This window comes from Lucilia sericata, unplaced genomic scaffold, assembly GCF_015586225.1.
Source record: "Lucilia sericata isolate MDLA Ls3-8-SP2 unplaced genomic scaffold, ASM1558622v1 Contig000005F_arrow, whole genome shotgun sequence".
Taxonomy (NCBI): Eukaryota; Metazoa; Arthropoda; class Insecta; order Diptera; family Calliphoridae; genus Lucilia; species Lucilia sericata.
In genome coordinates, this window is record NW_023994046.1 from 487,395 (window position 1) to 512,107 (window position 24,713).

At 29.1% G+C, this 24,713-nt stretch overlaps 1 protein-coding gene across 5 annotated transcripts in view; it reads right to left on the bottom strand.

The window, feature by feature from the left end:
• Positions 1-24,713, bottom strand: part of LOC119600553 (disintegrin and metalloproteinase domain-containing protein 10) — a 162,376-nt gene that overhangs the window by 38,964 nt on the left and 98,699 nt on the right. For all 5 annotated transcript variants that reach the window (XM_037950861.1, XM_037950841.1, XM_037950852.1 and 2 more), the window contains one exon: positions 15,967-16,088. In XM_037950861.1, the coding sequence (XP_037806789.1) occupies positions 15,967-16,088 (122 nt within the window). The remainder of the gene's footprint in view (positions 1-15,966; positions 16,089-24,713) is intronic.

Sequence of the window (24,713 nt, forward strand, 5' to 3'; positions counted from 1 at the left end):
TATGGCCCCTTCATTTCGTTACCCAGTATTAAATTAACGTATTATTCCTCAAGAAATAATATAGCATACAATTGGGTAAACGTCTTTCGTTTTTTTCATGTACAAAAAATTTATTACCTTTTTGGAGCCCAGCTAATATACATACATGTGCATTTTGTACTTTGTATGTGTGACATGAATGTTTAACTTTTCAGTCGTTGCTGCTCTTGATGACTACAAGATGCATTTCTAAGTCTTTTAGTTAGATTAATGTATGAATGTGTGTTGCCGAGTTCGTCGGTTTGGGTTTGTGTTGCACTTTATTTATTTTCAGCCGTTACGCCTTAAGGTAACTCAGAAAAAAAGAGCAACATAAGCAAAATAATATGCAAGACAAAGAAGAGTCCAAAATAAAGTTCAAACTTATATCCTTGCTTTTAATCACGTATGGCTTAGCAGCTAAACTTTATTTGCTCTTTTGTATTTTTCTTTATGCAAAATAGACATTTTGAAGAGATTTAGTTCCTGAGTTTAGAAAGGATTTTGTAAGTTTTCGAAGAGAATGCATTGAAATATAAAAACATATTTAATCTCAAAACAAGTAAGAAATTATAGTCGGGCGAGGTCGGCCATATAATACCCTACACCTGTTACAAAAAAATGTGACTTAGTTTTCATAATAAAGCATTTAAGTTGAATTGTACCTTGCCTCAGATATGCTTAAGCCATTTATTGTTGAATAAAATTGTGGACATTTAAGTCGAATTTTGAAGCGGGCTTTGAATAGGGGCTATGGTCAAATGAGACCCTATAATTAAAAAATTCATGAGGGTCATCAAGGCTAGTATAGAACTTGGTTTTGCAGCTTTTTGTCGAGGTACGAGTATATTAAACATAATTATGAACTTAAAAGCCCTATTAGTCCGGTTCAGTTGTATGGGGCCTAGGTGAAATAAAGGACCGATGTCAACCATTTTCAACAGGCTTCGTTTCTGGTATCATATAAGATAGTGTGCCAAATTTCATTGAATTATCTTCAAAATTGCGACCTGTAGTTTGATTATAACGTTTACAAGCCCTATTCCGGGGTTCAGTTGTATGGGGGCTAGGTGAAATAATGGATAGGCTTCGTCCCTGGAACAATAGAAGATCATGTTCCAAATTTCATTGAATTATCTTCAAAATTGCGATCTGTAGTTTGATTACAAGATTTACATGGACGGACGGACAGACGGACGGACATAGCTAAATTGACTCTGAAAATGATTCTAAGCCGATTGGTATACTTTAAGGTGGGTATAGGACCAAGATTATTGTGCGTTACAAACATCAGCACAAACCCAATATACCCTCCCCACTAAAGTGGTGTAGGGTATAAAAAGTTATACGTACGTATGTAAGCGAAGGTTAGTTGGCTAAAATGTTAAAACTTAAATAATTTTTGTTAAAAATAATTTAATTTTAAGCGAAAAATTTAGTTTTTAGTAAGACTATTTTGTTGAATACTTCTCAAATGATACGCATCGTGAAAAGATTGCAGAAATTTGTTTAACATATTGTAAAGAGATTAAAAGTTTCAATCGCTCAGAGACCACTTTCAAAAATAATTTTGTCTCGTGTTCAGTACATTAATACTCATTGACAGAGAAGTATTCCTAGATGAAATTCTTAAAAACGCAGGGACACTCTAATAAGTATACACCTTTTCCCTACGAATTCGTTTTTAAATTTAAAAGATCTTTTGCAAAACTAATAACTAGTAATGTGAACGGAACAAATATATTACTAATGCTAATGTGCTTTTCTCCTAATCGATTTATCTTACTTGCATCTAATCTAATGTTTTACAAAATAATTGTGTCTGTACTTTTCTGACTCTAAAATTTAAATCCTAAAAGTAACAATAGGAACTTCTACACAAATTAGTATTATTTTAAACTTCGTCTTTGTGTGTAAAACACTGTAGGTTCAAAGTAGGGTTTCTTAAGGGAAAATTTTTCCTGTGAAAATTTTCTCGGCAAATTTTGGGAATTCTACATAACAATTGCTAAAACAAAAATAATTTAATTTTAGAAAATATTTTGCTTCTACTAAAAATTTTGTTAAAAAAAATTGGAATCAATTCCAAGAAATGAGAAAAGTCTGGCAAATTAGAAACCCTAATACAAAGCTTTAAACATGCACTTAATATATGATTCGTGTACTACTCATATTAGTACATACTGTTATTTTAAAAGACATAAATACAATAACTTTGTGTATGAACAGTTTGTCCAGATACATTTATTCTATAAAAATCAGTGTTCGGCATTATAAAATAACAGGGACTTAGGCCAATGATCATAAAACAAAATCAATGAATTATCAATCAAAACAAGCTAATTTGCAAAAAAAAAAAAAAAAATACAATCAGTGTATTTTTTAGCTTTCAAAAAAATTATATTTACGTTATGTTCTTTTTAAGCCGACCAATTATACAGATATGTACATTCACTGTAGTCCAAATAAGTTCTAATAAAGCATGTTAGCAGAAAAATTGCATACAAAATGCAACAAAGAAGAACAAGATGAATTCCAAGAAAACTTCTTTACAAAAAACAACAATTTTTATGTGTTTATTTAAGTAAAGCTGCGAAACAAAGCAGTAAAAAGTATTTGTAGCAAAACTTAAGTACGTTTGTAGCAACCATGTACGTATGAGTAACAACAGTAACAACAAATTTAGTATAATTTGTTATAGTTAAGGTTGCCAGATTTTTTTGAACAAATTTAAGTTTTTATGTGAGTTGTTATTAAATAAATTTAAGAAATAATGCTTTTTCAAACATTGCAAAATTAATTATATTGCCGATGCCAACCGGTTTGGAGGCAATATCAGTGTCTTGTTTAGGCGCCTAAACACATAATCATATTCAGATCACCTTAAGGTAAATAGTCACCTGGCCACCTTATGACAAACCAATGTTTAGTAGTTGCAATTCTTGTTTTTTGTTATTATTATTGCTTCAAGAAGAATAAGAACAATAAGCATGAATAAGAAAAGCTTAACAAATGAAGTGGAAATCACTCTACAATATAAATCTGCAATACACTTAAAAAGACACACACATATATTCTTATACAAATAACAACAACTCATAAACAAGCATCCTTTAAAAACATCTTCAATTCACATAAAAGGCAGTCTTTGAATACGTAAGAAAATGAAGAAAACAACAACAGCAACAAGGATTCAAACGTGCATAGAAACGTGCCCGGAAAAAACTATAGTAAATTTGTACAAAATAGAGAAAACTTTTAAATCACTTTTTTGCGTTGTATTTTATTTTATAACATTTTATTAACTTTTAAATCATCTCATTTTTCTTTATACTGCTCTTCTTTTAACGAATAGTTTTTGTTCGATTTATTTTCTTTAAAATATGATAAAATATTGTGTAATACCTTTTGCTTAACATCAATAAATGACGTTTATTACAGGAACTGTTTTTCTTTTTCATTTATTTCCCTGCATTGAGGGAAAATAACAGTTTTTTCTGTTCTTTCAACATATTTTTAGTATTTTTTTCCTTCCATTTTAGAGCAAACGTCCTTCAATCTTAATCCTTTGGCCATAATACACAACTCTGCTGTGAGACTAGTTGTTTAAAGCTCCAACTACTACAAACATATTCATACATACAGTGTATTATATGATGATGATTATTGTATGGTTTTGCTGTTAGCAAGAAATCTGTATGTTTGTGTAAAATATTGCTCTAACTGTGTTGCCAATATTTCCTCGATGTAAAATGTTTACAAGCAGTCATGGCACGTGTGACTTTGCTTGAATTTTCTTTCTACCGTTCGAGACAGGCGAACAGACGATGCCATAAACAACAGCTTGCCATGCAGCCTGATTAGTTTTGGCTGTGCCCATGACTATGGTTACTAACTGTTTGGTTATTTGGTTGACTATTTGGCTCAATGACTAGATGCTGTGTATTTAGATGGATGTAGTTGGGAAAGCGAGGGTTGTTATATAAAGTGGTTAGAACAAAAATACTTTTCGCGACGCTACGTTAGACTTTTTGTTGATTGAGAATTTTTCAATTCCGACCTGTATTTCATACAGCTCTCATATATAGAAACTCACCGATTAGGTCTTTTAAGATCATAATTAGTACAAAAAATAAAGAATTAATAATACTAACCCTCCAAAATGCCAAAAAAAAAAACACTTAAAAATCCTATTTCTAATTTTTTATTTTTACATATTTATATTCTACATTTGGGAGCTACTGTCTAGTCCACTGTTTAATGTCTAAATTAGTTATTAATGAAATACTTAACGTTTTAATTAAACAATCAGCCCTCGCAACCTATTATTTATTTGTATGTGTATGACATTGTGTACGTATCAATTTATATAACAACAAATACAAACACACACACACTGAAACATACAGAGAATGTCGACATTGCTCATTAATGTCAATTTGATCAAGTCGTACATGCCATCGATTAGATATAGAAATTGCACAATTTTTCTTCATTTTCTCTTATAAAAGTTTATGTACATTCTCATGTACTTCATTCTACCTTTAAGTTTACGTGCATATGTAGACTAAATTTGGAAGTATATTGTAACACTCACACTCATACAAAACTATTTACTATTCTTCATCCCTTACGTGCTGATGTATCAAACCTCCCTCTCCACTTTTTGATCTTGTTTGGTTGTCAACAAATTTCATTTCTTTGACTTGACAGCAGCGATAAAATAAACTAACAAAACGAATTGAAATGTTGGCAAATATAAGTTTCAGTTTCCCTTTGGTTGTTTAGAAAATTAATTGTTTTTTTTTATTATTATTATATATATTATTTCTAATTTTTTTTTATCAGCATTCTGTTGAACGTTGAGTATTTATGTGAAAATACAAATGGTTTGCCTTTATTTATATTTGCAACAATATTTCTTATTGGATTTAGTTTAGTAGTTTTATGTGTAATTAATTTAAACAAAAATAATTGCCTTTTCTTGCTGCTGTATCCTTATCAAAGGATTATCAAAAGGAAATCAATAAAACTGATACCATTTCCCATTAAAAACAAGATAAATTAAATAATTTGCATGGCTTTCTATAATTGTATAACTCAATATTACATAGAATGCATACGCATACAAACATGTACTTTTTCTTCCTATAGTTGCTTAAGTATATATAAGAATAAAAGCAAATTCAATAGTATTTCTTCGATTCTCTGTAAATACTTCAATTTTCCCTACAAACAAAGATTCTCGTTCTATAACGGCAGTAGGTACTACAAGTATATTATTTCATTTTTTTCAAATCTGCCTTCTGAAATACTCTAGAATTATCATTAAGAGCATTGCATTTTACCTGTAATTGTATGTTTCTTTTGAGAGTGTTTTTATGTATATATCTATGTATGTGTATCTCTGTGTTTTTATATGTATGTGTGTTACAGGGTATTTCTCGTTAAAAGAGGATTACTTAATATTAAATGTATTGATGTTGTTTCTGTGAGAGGAGCTTTAAAAAACCTCATATACTCACAGACCCATACATATAAAGACATAAGTATGAACGTTTGAATACAATAGAGAAATAATTTTTTGTCTTGGGATTTGTTGTGAATTCATTATGGTTCGGATAAGGAAAACATTTATAAATGAAATCGATTTCCTTTTAAAAATATTTTAAGGAAATTCATAAAATGTTATGAAATCAATATTTAGGTAATGAAAATATTAGAATAATTTATATGAAGTAATTAAAATGTCTTGTTTAATCTAATAAATTTATGGAAAATTCAGTACTATTTAACCTTTATCAAAACTTTTTTACACCGAGAATGAGTTCTTTTTAAATGAGTTCTTTTTCTTCATACATTATATATTCTGGCAAATAGAATACTCCGGGAACTATTCAATTTATTAGTCCAAGGGCTAGTCAACAGACTTGTTCATATACTACTCCATAGAATAATTAATATACTAGTTCAGGAATAGCAGTTCATAGTTAATTTTAGTCCATAAGTTAGTCAGAAGAAGAGTGCAGACTATTTAGTAGATTTTTTAGTCCATAAGTAGTCAGAAAAGAGTGCAGACTATTCAGTAGATTTAGTCATAGAATACCCCAAAGACTAGACTAACTAATAGGCTTGTTTAGTATATTTATAGGCTAGTTTAGTCTAAATTAAATAATAGACTACCAAGAGATCAGTCCATAGATAAATAAATAGCCACTAGACTAGTTCCTAGTCAATATAATAGTTCATAGAATAACTAATAAACCAGTTCATTGATTAGTCAATAAAAAATTGTTCATTGACAATAAAGTAGTCTATAGCCTAGACCTTGGTCATATATAGCCACATATCCGGTCATTAATCTTAAACATACATTTGGGGTATTAGTATTGCAGTAGTTCCCTATTTCATCTAGTGGTGCCAACCAATTGATAAATTTAAAACTTTCTCTTCATCGTTTATACTCAACATTATTTTAATTCATTTAAAAATCGCTCATACGTCTTCAGTATCTTATTTTATTTAACACTTTTAACTTAATCAAGTATTTATTAAATTGCTTTTTGTTTTTCTCTAGTGCCTGTGAAAATAAAATTACCTAGATTTTTTGCATAAAATTTTCATTTATTCTAAAACTTTTAAATTGATTTTGTTCTTGTTGCGTTTGGGTGTGTGAGTATTTTTTTATTAACCTAATTTTCTTATCCACAAATAACATGTCATTACCTGAGTGCAATTCTTTCATTCTTTATATTCATTTTCAGTTTTATTTGTAGTTTGTGTTATTGTTTTAGCTGGTTTTTCTTCATTTGCCACATACAGCTTTCTAGGAGTTTCTACTACTATAACGGTAAAATATAAAAATTTCTAATCTAAAATATGCTTTAGTTTTAGACTAAAAAAAGGAGAGTGTAGCATGAATAAATTTGCATAAAAATGTCAAACTCTCTGGCAAAAACATACACTAACATATACATATATATACCCCTTTACTACCTCACAGTAGTAGAGCACATTTTTAAAGTGATTTTTACACACTCATACATATGCAAAGAAATTTTAAATAAACTCCAACTCATTTCAACAAAAAAAAAAACATCCTTGACAATAGAATGAAAAAGACAACAAGAAAGCCCCAACAAGTATTAAAAAGAATTGAAAACTGTGAATAAAACCAAGTCTAAAAAATTGAAATTTAAATTGGCATTATTAAGCTTGTTGTTGGTTTTGTTGTTGTTAAACACTGAAAAAATGCAGAAAACTTTTTTCCTTACTTATTTACTTGGGGGAATTGAGAAAATATTTACCAAAGCTAAAATTAATTTAAAATTAATCAAAATCAGAATTTTTCTGTTTGAGTATTTATTAATTTTTACTGTAAATATATTTTTTTATATATTTACGCTCTAACAAATTATGCGTTGGCAGCAGAAAATTAAAAAAGTTTTCGAACAAGATTTTTGCATTAAACAAAAAACACAAACAAATACATATCTGATTAAAGTTTGTACATTTTGAAAAGCGAAGCTACCGTGAGCAGAGTTACAGACTTTAAAATGAATTTTAAACCGAAGAAATGAATATAATAAAATGGTTAAGAAATATGTTTAAGACATATTTGGTTACTAGCAGATGTTTTCTTTTCAATTAATCACATAATCAAAATTGTTTCTTTAAAACATTTTTCTAAGATTTCTGTATAAAGTCTAGACATTTACATTATTATAGGCTTCGTCTACAAAATGAAAATAATTCTATGCAGATTATTTTAATATTAATTACAAAAGTTTGTTGATATGTTTGTTAATGGATTATGTTGAAGAATTTATATCAATATAATGTGGTTTCTTTTATCAATTCATTAATTTAAACAAATTTCATAGTTAATTATCTGACAGCCAAGACTTTTGGTATTAAATTAAGTTATTTATTTTAAGAGTATATTGTTTAAATTGTATTCAAAATCTCAGCAAAAAAACTATAAAGGAATATTTAGCCCTATCCCCCTTATAAAGCATCTTTCGGAAAATCAGTTTTGGAAAAATTTTGTATTAAGGAAAAGATCAATAACGTCGTTAATTGCTAACGGATTTTTAAAAAGAATGATGCGTTTTACTCATGAATAAACATGGGTTTCTAATCATTCAATAAATAGTACGGTTCCTATATAAAATACTTTCAAAAAGACATATCCAAACTTGGACAACGGTGCAAAACTAAAATTAAAAATATGTTTTCTGATGAAATTCAGACATATCTCTCAAGGTTACTTAAACGTGCAGAAACTTAAAGTCGGTTCAGTTTCAAGTAAGTTACTGCGTTATAAGTGCTTAAAGGTACGGAAAACCGATTTTTTACCCGTAACTAAATATTTTGGAGATGTTTGGCAAATTTCAAAAACATATTCTTGTTCCACTCGGATCCACCTTTCAGAAAAATAGTATCACTTCCCAGGTATTTATTTTTGTCGCATAGTGTAATTTATTTATTAGCCTTTATTCTATGTTTCTCTTTGTACATATAGATGAATAAATAATTTTCGACTTAACCTTTTTTTAATTAAATAAAATTATATTAAAAATGTTTTTCTGAAAATGATAAGAGTTTATACTTTCCAAGATAATAACGACAACAAGAAAATTGTTTCTTTTTTTTAACGATATCTTAAGTTTTGTAAACTAACAAACAACAATGTAAGTAACTCTTTAACAGAAACTGACAGACAGACTTACAGTTAAAGCACTAGTATATAACATAAGAAAACTATGTCCTTCTGCAGTTACATACATAAGTTTGTGTGTAAGTAGTATGTAAAAATCTTTAAGTAAAATGTCTTGTATATTTTGAGTATTTTCTTTTTTTATAATTAAGTTATCACTTTGGCAAAAATCTACTTCATTTGCATAATTTGTGAAGAGTAAAAATTTAAGAAGTTAAAGAGGATATGATGATGATGATACAGACACAAAAAGGTTCTTAGAAAAGTTACAGAAAATTAACTAAAATGTTTAAAAATAAACGAGAGTTTGTAAAAAATTATATTAAATTAATTTCCTGTTCTATTGGGAAATTTCATGATTCAATTCTAACATTTCATACTTCTCTTACAACCCTCGTTGCTCTGGTAAAATTTTAAGCAAACATGACGATAAAGATTGAATGAAAAACAAGTTGACTACAAAGAATTATTTAATTTAATTTTAATTGCAAAAGATAATAGTTTAAATAAATTCTTAAATATTTTAATTAAAATTGTATCTTTATAAAAACCCACACACACACACAATGTTGTCAACTCAATATCATCGTCAATGAGGGACAACACAACACAACTCGTGTAAAAATAAACAATAAAGTTAAAAACTTTTGTGTTATTATTAAATTAAATTTTATACTTCAATACATGTCGTTGGGTGTTTGTATTAATATATTATTTATTTTCTATAGAAAATCAACATACAAATAAATAAAAGATACTCAACGATCCACCTCTTTTTTTTGTAGTTGTTTTTTTAAGAGGGTGCAGTTCAGTTCATCATATGAGCAGTGTGTTTAGTTCAATGTAGTAGTGCATGTTTAGAGCTTAATGTGACTTTTTATTGTTTTGTATTTATGAAAAAATGCAACAGCTTGTTGTTTGGCACTTGGCTAGAATGCCTTTTTGTAATTTTTTTCTCTCTAACACAACAGCAACTACAAAGGGTTTAACATACATACTTACAAACACACTCTCGCTTTCATTTTAAGTACAAACACCCATCAACTTGTAAACACTTAAACAGTTGTTGTTTCATGGATGTAGCCTAACGATATGTGCATAAAAGTGAGTGTAAGGATGATGTGAGTACATGTGTGTGTGTATGTGTGGAAGAGTGTACATTATAAGCTTTTGTTATGATTATTGTTGTCACCTACAAACATGCATAACTTTTCATGGCTGGAAAACAGTACTTTAGATTTTACCTAATATTATGAATAAGTGAATGGTTAAGGGAGCAATTGGGAGGGGAAAAAATTCGACATAAGCATCGTAATATATACACATACACACACACGTATTTGTAGTTTATACAAAGCTTTAACTTACACACGTGTAAAAAGAGTTGTTTGACTTTGAGTGCATGTTGTCATTTAGTATGTATGTGTATGTGAATTTGTAAGTATCTAAGAGTACTTGTTATTTAACAATATGTTTAAACATTACAAGTATGCATCTTTGTATTTACAAGTTTACGCATACATATACACAGATTTGTATATACATTAGACCGGCTCACGCAAAATGGAGCTTGAGTTACTCTTCTCAAAATATACCTCGTTATGGCATAAAATGTTACCCAAAAAATTGTGGGTTTAGTGTGATCCGTTCGTAAGCTGGATTGTTTTCAAGAAAATATCCTATTTTACAGGATTTATTCAAAATTTTATTCAGTTTCAAAAAATCTTTGAGTCCTTTTTTTGAGAGGGGTAATAAAAACTCTCCATACAGAGTGAGCCGGTCTAATAGACATACTTACACACATATGTATGTTGTATAAAGTATTAAACAATGACAAGAGCATGTTTTGTCCATTTTAAGTGTTTAAAAATAATATAAGTGCTTTTGTTATTTGACTTTGATTTTTTGTTGTATTAAAAACTATCACTTTGATTGTATGTATCTCATTCTTGTGCATAAATCGTCAGCTGAAATGTAGATGGATCTGCATCCAATGGCCCAAAATTTTTAATTTTTTATAAATATTTCTTGTAACCAAATATACAGAACATCTACTATAACGCTTCCTAAAATATTTTGGATCTAGCTAGTCTAACTATATTTGTTCCACAGCGGTAAGCCCGATCAAGGTCAATCATCCTTATAACTGATTGCTAAAATTTAAGCATTAATAAGAGCATACTATCAGATTTTGGGCTGGAGAGGTGACCTGTTAAACTTTTTCTGCCTAATCTTTTAACCACAAAATATATCTTTATTTTTCTTTTTGAAAACAATTATGACTTCTAGTTTGATGATATAAATTTGTTGTGTGACCATGCCACTTTAAACCTTTAACATAATAAACTAAATTTATTTAGTACTACAACCTTTATTATCTAAGAAACTTAAATTTAGTTTCCTTATTTTTTCTTTTCACATAATCGACTACAAGAGTACGAAAGATAAAAAAATTGTCCATAATCCATTTTGTTTATTCTATTATTATTTTATGGAATAGTTAAGAGACAACGTAAAAAACAAAAAAAATTGAGGTAACTTTATAAAATCTTTAACTATTTAGTTGACGTTTTGTAACTCTCTTTGGTATCCAAGTGAAAACCTGAAGCAATATTTTTTTTATCCAGCTGTGTGTGCGGCAAAGAAGTTTTATTTGGTAAACTTTTCTAAGGCAGAGTTATAAAGGAATTAGATTTTAGTTCAAACATGAATTCAGACCATTAGTAAAGAAGCCTATGCCTAGCTTATTTCTATGGTAAAACAACATATTCTTTTAATACATCGTTATTTGCTCATAATTAATTGAAATTTAAAAAAAGAATTCATTCTTTGTTTATCTGATGTTAGCCACCTAGCAGCATGAAGGCAAAGTTTTGGAGTTTTCTTTATTTATTTTCTTATTTTTCTAACTCTAATACAACATGGGATAGCAGAGGCAGCACAATCTGCCTTAGTTTTTAGTTGTTGTACAAAGAGATTGTATTTATATCATGTCACCATCACTTAAACTACGACATACAACTCTTCTCCTCAATTCACATTCACATTCTTATTTAAACATCAACCTTATTTTCCTTTTACGTAAAATATGTGGTATGAAATGTCGCTGTTACAAGCTCCTGCTGATGCCTCTGGCAGTGGCAGTGGTATGGTGTCTTTGCTACTATTCTTGCCATTGATATTGCTGCATTATGGAGTAGTTATATCGAAGATTAGTTTGGTCTCACTCTTACCATCTCTTTATCCTGGAATGCCTTTGTGTGTCGTGTAAGTGCACGCGAGTATGAGTATGAAGTTTATTCACTAAAAATCCTGCTGTTATTTTATGTCAGCATTAGTTACAACAATTTTACAAGTTTTTATTTGAAACTTACCTCATAGTTAGTTGTGGATAGTACAAAAAAAAAGAACGAAAAGGTTGTTTGAGGGCATTCAGCCACATGCATAAAGAACAAATAATACTAGTTAGGAAGAAGGAAAGAAAGAGATGACACGAAGTAGATTGTAGAAAATTGTTATAAAATTGGGTAATAAATAGTCTCAGGAACGTATTAAGCGAAAAAATATCTTAATGTTTCCTTTAAGGATTAAGAGAAAAGCAGGCAGCAGCGAGTTTAAAATGAACTAACCAAAATGGTGGTGGTTGCTGTTGTGGAATAAGTTGACCTATTTATATTTTTTTACTTTTAAGTAGCACTACATGAAATTGTAGTAGTTGCTGGATTTTTTAAATTAAACATTTAATTATCTGCTTTTCTTTAAAAAAAGCCGCATTTATAATACAAGTATAATTTATTCAAATTTATTTCAAAGTAGCTTCAATGAATTAATTAAAGCTTTTTAGGTTTAGAATACATTCTTTCAGTATTTGATATATTTATACCCTACACCACATTAGTGGGGAGGGTACATTGGATTTGTGCTGATGTTTGTAACATACAAAAATATTAGACCCACCTTAAAGTATACCAATCGGCTTAGAATCGTTTTCTGAGTCGATTATGCGCAAGGTACAGGTCGCAATTTTCAAGATAATTGGCACGCACGTTTTATTTGACCCAAGGATGAAGCCTATTGAAAATGGTTAAAATCGGTCCATTATTTCACCTAGCCCCCATAGAACAGAACCCCCCGAAAAGGGCTTCTGAGCTCATAATTATGTTAAATATACAGATATTTCGAGAAAATACGGCACTACTAAGTTTTATGGAAGTCTTGATGACCCTGCCAAATTTCATAAAGATCGGGCCCCATTTGACCCTAGCTCCCATACAAAGTCGTCTTCAGAAAATTACTTGAATGTCCCAAATTAACTTATAAACACAAATATCGCTATGAAATTCAGCACAATAAAATATTATGTAAATATAAATATATTCAAAAAATTTTATCGGGCTTGGTCCATATTTGCCCCTAGCCCCCATATAAATCCTCTTTCAGAAAATTAGTTTTTCATCCATAAATTGCTTAAATGTATCGGAACAAGGGAATATTGAAGATAAATGCTTTATTATGAAAAATAAATCACATTTAATATTCATAACTGGTGTAGGGTATCATATGGTCGGCCACGCCCGACTATACTTTCTTACTCGTTTTTATTTTGCTAACAAAACATTGTTTTTAAAAATATTGTGTGTGAAGAATTTTAGGTTTTTTAAATTTAAAAGAATGTTAGTGTAAAGTAATTTGAAATTTTATTTAATTAATTTAATTTAAACAAAAATTTAATTTTAAATATTATAACTCAAAGCAAATAAATTTGTTTATAGATTTTAATTAAGTTAAAGTATATTTCATCTTACTTTAAATACCTAGTGTTTTCAATAGTTATAGCAGAAGTATTATCCGTCCATTATCACAATTTTAATATTAAACTGATAAAAATTGACTCTGTAGTCTGTAATCAAGATAAGTATCCGGAATTCTGGGGTTGTATGGTGGAAAATAGGAAATAATTTGTATTTTAATGGGAAGTAAAATTGATGCTATTATTTATGGTATACGACATCAATCAACAGAAAATTGGTGTGAAATATCAGATCTGATAGCACTTCAAAAAGAAGTCTTAGAGGGTTAAATGGTTGAAGCATTCGTTGACTGAAAATTATCGTAAGCAAGAGTACTGCCCTCGCAAATTGAATTCGAAAAGTTCAAATGAATGTTTAGGACAAAAAATGGAATAAAAAACTAATTTAAAGAATATTTGCCTTTTCATCAAGAAAAAATATGAACAGGAACTTCTAAAAATACTAGGTATGTTTATTGTAAACGTTTAAAGACAGTATGAAATATTTAATAATATTAATAAGGCAACAAGATTTAACAAATTTCGAACACTTTATATAAGTGTGTAAATATGTATAATGATGTGTTTGTTATGATTCGAATATAAATTACAAATATGTTATAAATATGCTATTTATTATGTTTATATAATGTTTGCAATATTATTATTGTTCTAACTATAATTTAGCTAAAATTAGGCAATTTAATAACACACATTTGCTACTAATTTAATTTTATGTTTATATTTATTTTTATGCATATATGTAACAGGCATACATGTGCACATACATATACAAAACAAGTAAGAAAGTATAGTCGGGCGTGACCGACCATATGATACCCCACACCAATTATGAATATTAAATGTGATTTATTTTCCATAATAAAGCATTTATGTTGAATTTTAACTTGGTTCCGATACATTGAAGCAATTTATTGACGAAAAACTAATTATTAGCTCAAGGGGTAAGTGCGTGGGGGCTAGGTGAAATTTTCGCTACTTCCAATTGGCTTGGTCTTTGGGTAAATTATCTTCAAAATTGCGACCTGTAGAGTGCGTACGAGGTATACATGGACATACAGTCGGATAGACGGACATAGCTTAATAGTCTCATAAAAAACCGATTGGAATATTTTAAGATGGTTGTAAGACCTATATTTTTGGGTGTTACAAGCATCAGCTCAAATGCGTTATACGCTCCCCACTATAGTGGTGTAGCGTATAATCACACATACATATGTATATGTAGATATATTAAATATAATATTTAAGACCATATATGTATGTATGTGGATGTACATTAGGGTGGCCCCAAAATGGAAATTGCAGGTGAAAGTACAGTTATTTATTACCTACTATTTCTAAAAAGTTTTGTGCTGACGTCAATATTTGGTTAGCTGGATCAAACCTTAAATAGGACTTTTCTATCCTGTGACTGAATTTATGACCCCAGGAATAAAATTTTGTGAAACGTCATGTTCTCCATACAAGCGGGGACACCTTATTGTACATATGTACATGTGCATATGTGTTGTACTTATGTTTCTGATTGTCTAGGTTATTACAGGCATGGCCTTCATTTTAACTCAGAACAACAGCAACAACAATATGGACAATTGCTATATACATATGTATGTGTATGTATATAAATTTCATATACACAGACAAACACCAAAGTTTGTTTATCGTACTAAAAACCCACAAAAGAAGTACAACAATCACCAAGTCCTTGGGCTTAATAGACCTATAAAACGCGTCTTTTATGTCTCCTCAGTAGACTGAAAATAATTTACTCTGCTGCTTTTCTTCTGTAGTTTTATTTTCACTTTTGGCAGCATGTAAACAAAAATGCGTTTATACAAATTGTTTGTTTGTCGACCATAAAATAAAAATTTCGTTGAAAATTTTGTAGGGTTAGTGGCAATGAAATTGTAATAAATTTTTTCCTTCTTTACAAAACAACAAGAATTACATATTTTGTACTTGAGTTGAAAAAAATTGATTTTGAAAATTTTATAACAAATTAGTATGATTTTTAAATCCTTAAAATACACGCAATAATAGCAACTTGAAGTTTTAAAAAATTTACCAATTATTTCAAACGGACATACATACATATGTAGATATTGAGACAGATTTTTCATATAAAATATAAACTTAAAAATCTTTACCGAAATATATGAAAATTCTGCATTGGTAAACATTAAAATTGTTGGTAAATACTGAAGACTAACTCATACTCAATTAGATTAACATGAAAATGTTATGAACAATAAATCTGTTATATTAAAACCCTAAACCCTATTAAAAGGAGTTCTAACAACTACACATATTTCTTACTTCTCTCATCAAAATTGGTGTCAATAAAATTTATTGAATGAAAAAAATCTTTTAGATATTTTTACTTAAGAATAATGTTTTAACAAAATATTTGACTTACCTTCTAATGACCCCGTATATATTCTAGTAATATCATAATCCATGGGTCCATCACTTGTTTCTATTTGTACATCACTGGTGAATACTGATAAGGGATCCTGACGCAGCACCAAACGAAATTCCCTGGAAATATATGAAGAAAATAGAAAAGAGAATAAACAAACATTGCCATAAGACAAATGCATAAGTACACACATATGTATGTATGTATGTATGCTAGAATAATAAAGTAATATGAGTACGACGATTTAACAACAAAATATAACTTTTTAATAGTTAAGAAACAATAATAAAAAACAATATTGATAAAGTAAATACGAGTACATAAGAAAGGAGCGGATGCACAAATGAAAAAGAAAAAGTTGAAAACACAAATAAAAAATTTTAAATTTTGAAGTAAAACTAAAACAGGAGACTCCCACCCTCCCTATAGAATTTCAGAGAACTAGGATAACAAAAATATACACCAACACACATCCTATATAACTACACAAATATAGATTCTTACAAAAACCAACAATGAAAGAAGAATATACAAATAAACAGACACACAGATACTCTTGGAATACGTATCTGTGTGTTTGTTATTAAAGTCGTAACTGATGACAGCACAAGTGTTGACAATCTTAAATGTCAGCAATAATTGTGTCAGCATAAAAGACTTACATACATACATACTCACACTCTGACATCTGTATATACAATTTATGCAAGTTTGTATGAATGCGAAAAACACAAACAACAATAGCAAACGGAAACGCATTTCAATCTTCTATTTGTATAGAAAAATAAATACTCGGGGGACATTTTGTATTTATTGTGAAGCATTGAAATGAAGCTACTCCCATACTTATAAGTCTTTCAATTTACAAATGCCAAAAAATCAATAAAAAGAAAACGACTGTTTTTGCATTTACTACTCGTGTCATTTGAAAATTGTCATATATTTTTTGTATGGGTCGTTTATAAGGCATTTGCAATTTTACTGGAAAAACAATTTGAAAATTTTTAAAATAAACTGTTAAATTGTTATTAAATTTTCTCAACCAACTAGTAAACAAAGATTTAAATACATCCATATGTATATACAATATTTAAACTGAAATATATTTTGTTATCCGTTTATTCAATGTTTTAAATTTAACATTAGTATCTGCTGGGTTCTTTATAAATGAGCCCATAACAATCGCCCTTTAATATTTTAGGTTACTTTATGTATTTTCTTTTTGTTTTAATTTCAACACCTTTTTTGCCACAGAAAAACTTTTAGTACCATAAAGTCATTCTATTCAATATTTATATCTGGATTTTCTCATTTTATAGTAATCTATTTTTTATGGACAACAAGATATAAATGTATTTTTCTCACTTTTTTCATTTTTAGTGCATGAACCAGATGTAACCCAAACCCTCAAAAAATGGAATGAAATGAAAGCACTCTGGCACTGAGATACTTAATTGTCAAAATGTCATTTTTGTATGTCAGATGGCTAATGATGGCTGTAAACATGAGAATAAAAAGCAAAACAAAAAAATGTACATAAAGGACAGCAACATTGTTGCTATTTTAGGATTTCAAGTAAGTGCTATCGATTTTTTTTATTGTTGATTTTTATAACTTATTGGATCATCAAATTTCTACAACTCATAAATCAAACACATTCTAATGCAGTCAGTATGGAAAGCGTAAATACATAAACTGTTATACAAATATAACTTTTGTAGACCAAAAAGTATATTTTGAGTATGATATTGTATTGGTTTAAAAATAAATTTAATGTTCCCATTTATTTTAAAACTTAATGTTTATGAATACAGAGATTAAGATTTATGACAAATATTTTTTTGAATACAGAATACTTTCTCCCATATTCATAAACCACTATTTATTTTATAAAAAGTTTATAAAACAAAAAAGACTTGGCCATAGACTAGACTATTAGGAGGAGATTATAGACCTAGACTATAGACTAGGACGATAGATTAGACTATAGACTAGATATAGACTAAACTATGACTCGACTATAGACTAGACTAGACTATAGACTAGACTATGACTAGACTATGACTAGACCTATAGACTAGACTATAGACATAGACTATAGACTAGACTATAGACTAACATAACTAGACTATAGAACTAGACTATAGACTGACTATAGACAGACATAGACTAGACCTAGACTAGACCATAGAATAGACTATAGACTAGACGATAGACAGACTATAGAACTAGACTATCGACTAGACTATAGACTAGACTATAGACAACTATAGACTGACTACAGACTAGACTATAGACAGACTATAGAATAGACTATAGACTAGAACTATAGACAGACTATATACAGACTATAGACTAGACTAATAGACTAGACTATAGACTAAGACTATAGACTAGACTATAGACTAGACTATAGACTAGACTATAGACTAGACTATAGACTAGACTATAGACTAGACTATAGACTAGACTATAGACTAGACTATAGACTAGACTATAGACTAGACTATAGACTAGACTATAGACTAGACTATAGACTAGACTATAGACTAGACTATAGACTAGACTATAGACTAGACTATAGACTAGACTATAGACTAGACTATAGACTAGACGATAGACTAGACTATAGACTAGACTATAGACTAGACTATAGACTAGACTATAGACTAGACTATAGACTAGACTATAGACTAGACTATAGACTAGACTATAGACTAGACTATAGACTAGACTATAGACTAGACTATAGACTAGACTATAGACTAGACTATAGACTAGACTATAGACTAGACTATAGACTAGACTATAGACTAGACTATAGACTAGACTATAGACTAGACTATAGACTAGACTATAGACTAGACTATAGACTAGACTATAGACTAGACTATAGACTAGACTATAGACTAGACTATAGACTAGACTATAGACTAGACTATAGACTAGACTATAGACTAGACTATAGACTAGACTATAGACTAGACTATAGACTAGACTATAGACTAGACTATAGACTAGACTATAGACTAGACTATAGACTAGACTATAGACTAGAAGATCATATAGCAAATATTGTTAAATTATCTTCAAAAATACTAAAGTGTGAATAAATAAAAAAGGCTTTTTGAAAAAAGTATAAACATTTCTAAGGTGTGTTTTAAAATTATAAGAACAAATATAATTTTCGAATTTCTCTTCAAGTATTGAATGGATCTACAAAAAATTTGTACAAATAATACATTTTTACATTTACTATTTATACATATACAAAAAAATAAGTTTGAGATTCTTGTTGTTGCATTTCTGGAAGTTTTCCGTTATTTTAATGTTTCATAATTATAAAACCAAATAAATAAAAACCCATTATGCAACTTAGTAGGCCAAAAATCTTGGATATAATTGGTCCTAAAATAAAGAAAAAAATTGTGGCTTTGATGTACCATGTAGATTTTTTTAATTCTGACCCTGCAAAAGGTAAAATTTCGGCCATAAAAGACCAACTTTTGAAATTTAGGCAAATTGCTCAGAAATTTGATAGGATTGACAAAGTTGTTAATTTTTTTATTTATCGTGATAATTAAGCACAAACCAAGTGATCAGCATGACAGAAAACTCTTTCCCAGCGAGAAATACCCCATATTATTCGTAAAATGAACATTTCAACTTTGAGTTTAAAAAATATAAGAGCTCAGATTGGCGTTTCAGTGCCTAAAATAACTGTGTGGAGGACAACTTCAGAAATAAATAATTCAAAATAATTAAAAATTATGCAAGTTCCGCGGTTACTACCCCATTCATGTAAAATTAACAGCACGTCCTATGTCAGAACTCTAGAAATTAATTTTGTGCTTTTTATGGCACAAGGTCCAACAAAAAACTAAATTTTCAGCAAGAAAATGCTTTTATACCCAACATTAGATTTTTCAAAAACTGTTTTAACACCAAAAATACACCTGCTTTAGAGTGGTCAGCAGTGCTAACTAGATGTAAAGTCCACGGAAAGTCTTTTGGGGATACAACCCAATCGAGTTTACTTGGGAAATCAACTGTACGAAAGCCTTAATTTACGAAAAAATCTAATTTCACAGGAATCATCAAATATTGATCAAAATATAATAAAAACTTTAGTAAAAGTGTGAATTCTGGAATATTAAATCTTCTAAAATATAAGGGAGGCCGAATTACCAAATAATTTTTTAAAATTATGTTTAATTTTTAAAAAATAGTGAAATGTTTTTATAATTTTGAAACACAGGCAAACTTGTTATTTGAAAAATATTAGAAATTACGAAAGAAATGGAGACAAATTACACATCGATGAAAAGCACGTTCAAAGATGATCATGTTTCCAAAATAATTTATTAAACATTTTTATGAAAAATATTATAATAAAAAGTGTTCTTATAATTCTGAAACACACCTTATTTCGGAAAATGACGTTGGAATTTTACACGAATTATTATATCATTTGGATTCTATGTTATTAAAATAATCTGGTACACACTTTTGCAAATTAATTACATAACTTTAATGTATGTGTATGTATGCACTATACAAGTTTGTCTCAAGTTTCTTTTCTTCAGAAATATTTTTTATAATCTTTAATGAATGTTCTTTGAATAGAAAACATTTCTTTTTAGCTTTTTTCGTTATCATATCTAAAGAAATCTTACTTTCTTCTTGAATTTATTTTTAATTCTTGAAGTTTAAAAAGGTAGAAATATTTTTCATTATTCTTTTTGTTGTTTTATAAGATGTATTTTTTTATTATTTTCTTTTACTTTTGTAACCATTCCTTTGCATAAAAACAACATTTTTATAACTTCCATTTACCTAATGACACAATTTTTTTAAACACCTTATGCTGCCATTCGCTGTTGATGTGTTTTTGTAAATCTAGTCTTTTTCATATAAAAATCATGACAAATCCTACAATATTATCGATGATAAGATCTGCACCCTTTAAGAGCTGCTTCTGTCTCTCTGCCTGCCTTTTTTCTGTTGTAGCTTTAGTAAAATGATGACTCTGTGCTTGATTTTATTTTTATGCACTTTTCTTTAGAGGTTTTTGTTTTTTTGTTGTTGCTGTTGATACTCTTCTTCTTATTTTTTAATATTTATTAAGATGTTTTTGTTGTCACTTGTTTTATCCACCTCTTTGCCTAACGCCCCTGCTCCTACAAAACTCTCTTTGTATCCACTGACTGTTTTTAATGTTTCTTTTTTATGAAAACTTAAAATTAAAGTGTTGTTGTTTTTATTGTTTCTGTTGTTCATGATGATGTTGTTGTTTGTTCATACTTTTTATTATTTTTTTTATAAAATATTTCGTAGTTTAAGTGTCACCACGCCTTGAGCTCAAAAATGCCAAAGTGAAAAAAGTTGTTTTATTATTTTGATGTAAAGTCATTTTCATTTACTTTGTTTTGTTGTTGTTACTTTTCTACAACTAAAGCATGCTTCACATTTTGGTAGATGAATAGATGGATGAGTGAAATTGCTGTTGCTGTTGTTGTTGTTATAGTTGTTCTTGGATAGTTAAATAAATGAAGGGATTTCAGCAAATATATAAATATTTCTACATAGACAAACAACAATATACGTATCGCTCATTTACTACAAGAGCGGCGTAACTCAAAAAATGTAGTTTCGAGAGAAAAGAAGGCTTTTAATGTTTAGTGTCATTTTACTATTTTGAAATGAAAAATGAAACCAGATCTCACACCAAAAATAATATACGAATTTTGGATTATGCAAATTTTGTTGTAAATGGGCGATATGTAAATATTTTCCTGTAATAGAGCAATATACAAGAAGTTTAACACTAAAAAATTTGTTATAATAAAATTATTCCTTCATCATGAAAACGATTGCAGATACTACTTAATCAATGATTATCAAATTTACATAAAATCGACATCTACCAAAAACATCGAAGAAAGGCAATAATCGAGCTCTTCACATTGGATATTAAATTTTGATGAAATTTCTTTTATTATTTTTTCCAACACCGTAGTTCCCTTATATATGTACATATGTATAATATGATCACTTTTGTTTTAGTGTTTACCAAATCTGTTCTATTTCTCAGAGTGTAGTAAATAAAATGTAGCAACTGTAGTACAAGTACTTTGTGAATGCCTTAAAGTTGCATGTCAATAGATTTTTTATATGGTTTGTTTCATAAACTGTATATGTATATTTTATTTTAAATGTTGACATAATTCAGAAGCATAAAAATGTGTTAATGACACAACACAACAAGTAGCAGTAAAATATCATCTAACTCAATCTTAAAATAATAACGTTGAAATAAACTTAAAAACAAACTAAGTAAAAAGAAAATAACTAAAACCCTTAATATCTTGTAAAAAAATATAATAATCTTATCAGTCTTCCATTTAAACTAAATGAAAAAACAAATAAATAAATAAAGTAAATAAATGAAAAACTAAAGATCTGCAATACAACTAAATTTAAAGTTTTTCACTCATTTCCCAGCTTTATTTAAACAAATGCTGCAGTAGCCTAATAAAACAGTAAAAAATAAGAACAACTAAACCAAACATAGAGAGAGAGTGGTGAAAGGTAAGAAGTACAACAACTTTAACATTCCTGCATCATGTTTTACACAATTTGGAAAACAATTTCTTGGTACAAACATAAACAACAAGTAATGCAGATGTTTGAAGTAGATTCATACACATATTCCGGCTTACACTCACAAAAATTTCCAGAATACATGAACAACAACAAGCAGCATAACATCAAAAACGGTATAATCATTTAACATATTTTTCATGTGTATGTTTCTGTGTTATAAACACATAACATATATGTACATACATATACATACATACGTACATACATATGGGCATATATAAAAATGTTTAAGGATATAAACCGGAAAAGAATACAACACAACATGACGTACATGAGGAAAGGAGGCGAAAAACGACAGACAGAAGACAGACAGACATACATACAGACAGACAGACAGACAGACAGACAGACAGACATACAGAAGACAGACAGACAGACAGACAGACATACAGACAGACAGCAGACAGACAGACATACAGACAGACAGACATACAGACCAGACACAGACATACAGACAGATAAGACACAGACATACATACATACAGACAGACATACATACATACAGACATACATACATACAGACATACAGACAGACAGACATACATACAGACATACAGACATACATACATACATACATACATACATACAGACAGACATACATACATACATACATACATACATACAGACATACATACATACATACTACATACATACATACATACATACAGACATACATACAACATACATACATACATACATACATACATACATACTACATACATACATACATACATACATACATACATACATACATACATACATACAACATACATACATACATATGTATATTTTGAATATAATATTGGCTAACGTTACCGTTAAACTATCGGGCGCTTTCAATAGAGAAACTATTTTGGGGAATTAGACAAAGATCAAATCGAATTAAATACGATTTAAAGTTGTTCACGATTCCATTTATCTACAAAAATATTGTTTTAATAATTTAAATATTTAAATTTTGCAATAGAAATTTTATAAGATTTCCTTCAGAACTTGTAATTTACATCAAATTGTTTGACTTAAAATATTTATTGAAGAAATTAGCAATAGTAAATTCTATGGAATATCGAACCTTAATGAACCAATGACAAATGTTTGTCCACTATAGACTAGACTAGTTGAACTCTCACATATTAGACAAGAAGGGCACAACAGTCAGCGACATAATCGACAGTCTTGGTCTTACAATTTAAAAAGAAGGCCAAAAGTTAACTTTTATAAGGCCTCCATGTGGTAATATAACAACATATCTCTATAATGGCAATATGAATTATATAAAAATATTTTCAGAGTATATTCATTTTCCATTAACGACAACTAAGCATAGACTATAGACTAGACTATAGACTAGACTATAGACTAGACTATAGACTAGACTATAGACTAGACTATATATAGACTAGACTATAGATTAGACTATAGACTAGACTATAGACTAGACTATAGACTAGACTATAGACTAGACTATAGACTAGACTATAGACTAGACTATAGACTAGACTATAGACTAGACTATAGACTAGACTATAGACTAGGCTATAGACTAGACTATAGACTAGACTATAGACTAGACAATAGACTAGACTATAGACTATAGACTAGACTATAGACTAGACTATAGACTAGGCTATAGACTAGACTATAGACTAGACTATAGACTAGACAATAGACTAGACTATAGACTACTATAGACTAGACTATAGACTAGACTATAGACTTGACTATAGACTAGTCTATAGACTAGACTATAGACTAGACTATAGACTAGACTATAGACTAGACTAAGACTAGACTATAGACTATATAGACTAGACTATAGACTAGACTATAGACTAGACTATAGACTAGACTATAGACTAGACTATAGACTAGACTATAGACTAGACTATAGACTAGACTATAGACTAGACTATAGACTAGACTATAGACTAGACTATAGACTAGACTATAGACTAGACTATAGACTAGACTATAGACTAGACTATAGACTAGACTATAGACTAGACTATAGACTAGACTATAGACTAGACTATAGACTAGACTATAGACTGACTATAGACTAGTCTATAGACTAGACT